This window comes from Belonocnema kinseyi, chromosome 6 (genome assembly GCF_010883055.1).
Source record: "Belonocnema kinseyi isolate 2016_QV_RU_SX_M_011 chromosome 6, B_treatae_v1, whole genome shotgun sequence".
In the NCBI taxonomy this organism is placed as follows: Eukaryota; Metazoa; Arthropoda; class Insecta; order Hymenoptera; family Cynipidae; genus Belonocnema; species Belonocnema kinseyi.
In genome coordinates, this window is record NC_046662.1 from 69,569,214 (window position 1) to 69,571,910 (window position 2,697).

Sequence of the window (2,697 nt, forward strand, 5' to 3'; positions counted from 1 at the left end):
AGTAAATTTATTTTAAAAAAAAAGGAAGGTAAAGCAACATGATTAAAATCAAGATTGTTTTTGCACTATATAAAGGCTTTATTCAAGGCGCACCCTACTTATTTCTCAGACATTTTATAATAATTACATGATTAATACTACAAAGCAATACAAATACTACAATATATAAAAAAAAATTTCAAACATTTGAATTTTCAGGGATCCAAGTACCTATATTTTACAATAAAACGAATGAATAAAAAAATCGTATTCGAGAGAAAAGTGAACGAACAGTAGTATCTAAAATTTTTATTATGCGCATTATGAAGTAACTGATTTAATCAATTCAATGAGCACGAGTCCGATAAGAAGAGAATAGATAAAATTTCAGAATTTGAAAAATTCAGAACTGAAAAATAAATCGTGATACATAAAGTAAAAAATTACTTTTCACCACGGTTTTTAACCGTAAATCAATAATAAAGATGTAAATTAAACAATACAGTGTTTTTAGACCTTTTAACTCAATAATTACTTCAACAAAATAAAAAACATGTAAATGTTTATAATTAGAAGGGACCCATATAACACAAAAAAAAACTCCATGAAGTTTTCCTGAAATTTGCAACGTAAAGTTGAGAATATAGCATCGAGAGGTTAGGGAAAATTTCAGGAAATATTGCACAGTGAGGCTCAGGAAAGTTTGGAAGTTTTATGTAACTTACGAACATACATATAATTATCATTTTTCATATTTATGAAAAAAAAAATAAAGCGAAAAAATAAATAAAATTTGTATCATTTTTGAATTCCAAGGGGTAAAAAAAACTACTGAGCATCGAATTAGGTTATGTAATCTTCCAAACTCTCCAATCTTTCATTGCGAGTTTCAGGAAATCTAACGAATTTTTTGTACTATCTGAAATGGAATTGAAAATAGCTTGCTAATCGACATATTTAAAAGAATAGAATTATTCTTTTTTTCTTCTACTCTTCCTTTTTCTGCAATTAACAATAGTCTCCAGTATCTCAGCCATGAGATATCCTGGGGCTGTTTGACACCATATTTTGTAATTTTCAGTTTGCAAAATTAGTTTTACGTTACTTTGTATGAACTTTAACGTTTTCTCCTTCAGGCTGCTTTCATGGCATTGATCAGCAAGTTCAAGTAAATGTATCACGTTTTTTATCTTTAAAGATCTAGACAATTCCTCACTACAAAGTAATTTAAGTTTCGGTATATCGTACTTGTCTGCTACTTTTAAAAGTTTCTCGGCGTATTTTGTTAACTCCTTTACAGTATCTGAGTAAATATATCGCACCATTTCCTGAAGTAAATTTGAATCTATGTCTTCGATAATTATCTGATTTTGGCTCTTTTCTTTAATTTCACCTTTAAACATGGCAAGAAATAGAGGCGACTTTGCAGAAAGAATCTCTTTATGTACCCAAAATTCCCTGTTTTCATGAATGAATTTGAAAATTACGATAGCATTGTCGTCTAAAAGCTGGGAACAATCGGTCATCTGACTTGGATGAAATGATGGTTCTTTTTTTAAATTATAAGGAACCGCTTTGCGACAAATTTGAGTGCAAAGTAAGTAAGATTGGCAAATTTCATTTAAAGCATTTGTTGTCAAATTATGTATATCGAAATTACATGTACTTGACTGTAAAATTTTATTCATATTCACAGTTTTCACATGAATTAATCTACAAGGCTTTTGAAAACAATATAATGATACTTCGTAATGGCTTGTCAGTGAAATATTCGTGGAGAAACATAATTCGAAGACAGTGTGGTTCTTTAATTTTGGTAAGCATTTTACACTTGGATCATCTAATAGTGAAAATTTTTCAAACGTAAGTTCCGTAGAAGACTTACAAGTATAAGTTGAAACGTTAACTGGATGAATTGTCACTGTACCTCCACGCAATGAAAAATGTTGTGGAAATTCCTTGTTAATAATTGCCAGTTGAGCAGCCGTCATTTTTTCAAGTATCAATTTCCGTTTATCGAACTCTTTTCAAATTAGAAAAGAAATATAGAGGTTTCCTAGGAAAATATAAACATAAAATAATATTATATACAGTTTTTAAAATAAAAATACTTTTTGAATGTGAAAAATATTGCACTATAGAAAATATTTTCACCTAAAAGGAACGTAAATCTATTTAACCCTTAAATGACACCGGGGGTGCAATGGTCCCCAGACCATTTTCGAGCGAATATAAAACTATGATGTATGCGGAATTGGCCTCTGTCACTCCATCTACACTTAGAAAAAAGTTCTTATTAAATTAAAAAAAAAAACAACATTTTTTTGACTAGGTTCTTTTGATTCAACATAAAAATATTTTTATATTAAAAGAAAATTGATTTAATTTTACTAAATGACGCTACACAATTTCCTTAATTTAAAGAAATTATTTGTTTGATTTAAAACAAAATTCTTTTCATTCAAAAAAGTTACTAGGACAAATAAAAGAAATAATTTCTTTAGAGTCAGTAATTTGAAATAAGCAAGTTATTTCTTTGAATCAAAGAAATATTTTCTTAATCCACATTACCAATGCGCTATGATATGGCGCAGAACAAATGACTGATTATTTTAAGTTAACGCGTCTTTCGGAACACGTGTTGTCAGGCCCTATCAACTCAATGGTAGAAATATGAAGAAGCACAGCGCCAACAGTTGGCCGAAACTTGAACTAAAA

The 2,697-nt window shown here is 29.2% G+C and overlaps 1 protein-coding gene across 1 annotated transcript; it reads right to left on the reverse strand.

Moving 5' to 3' along the window:
- Nucleotides 1-361: 361 nt before the first annotated feature.
- Nucleotides 362-1,986, reverse strand: LOC117174711 (speckle-type POZ protein-like). The gene has a single exon (XM_033364022.1). It carries the CDS (start codon nucleotides 1,968-1,970, stop codon nucleotides 951-953), a length of 1,020 nt encoding a protein of 339 aa, XP_033219913.1. The 5' UTR covers nucleotides 1,971-1,986; the 3' UTR covers nucleotides 362-950.
- Nucleotides 1,987-2,697: the final 711 nt, after the last annotated feature.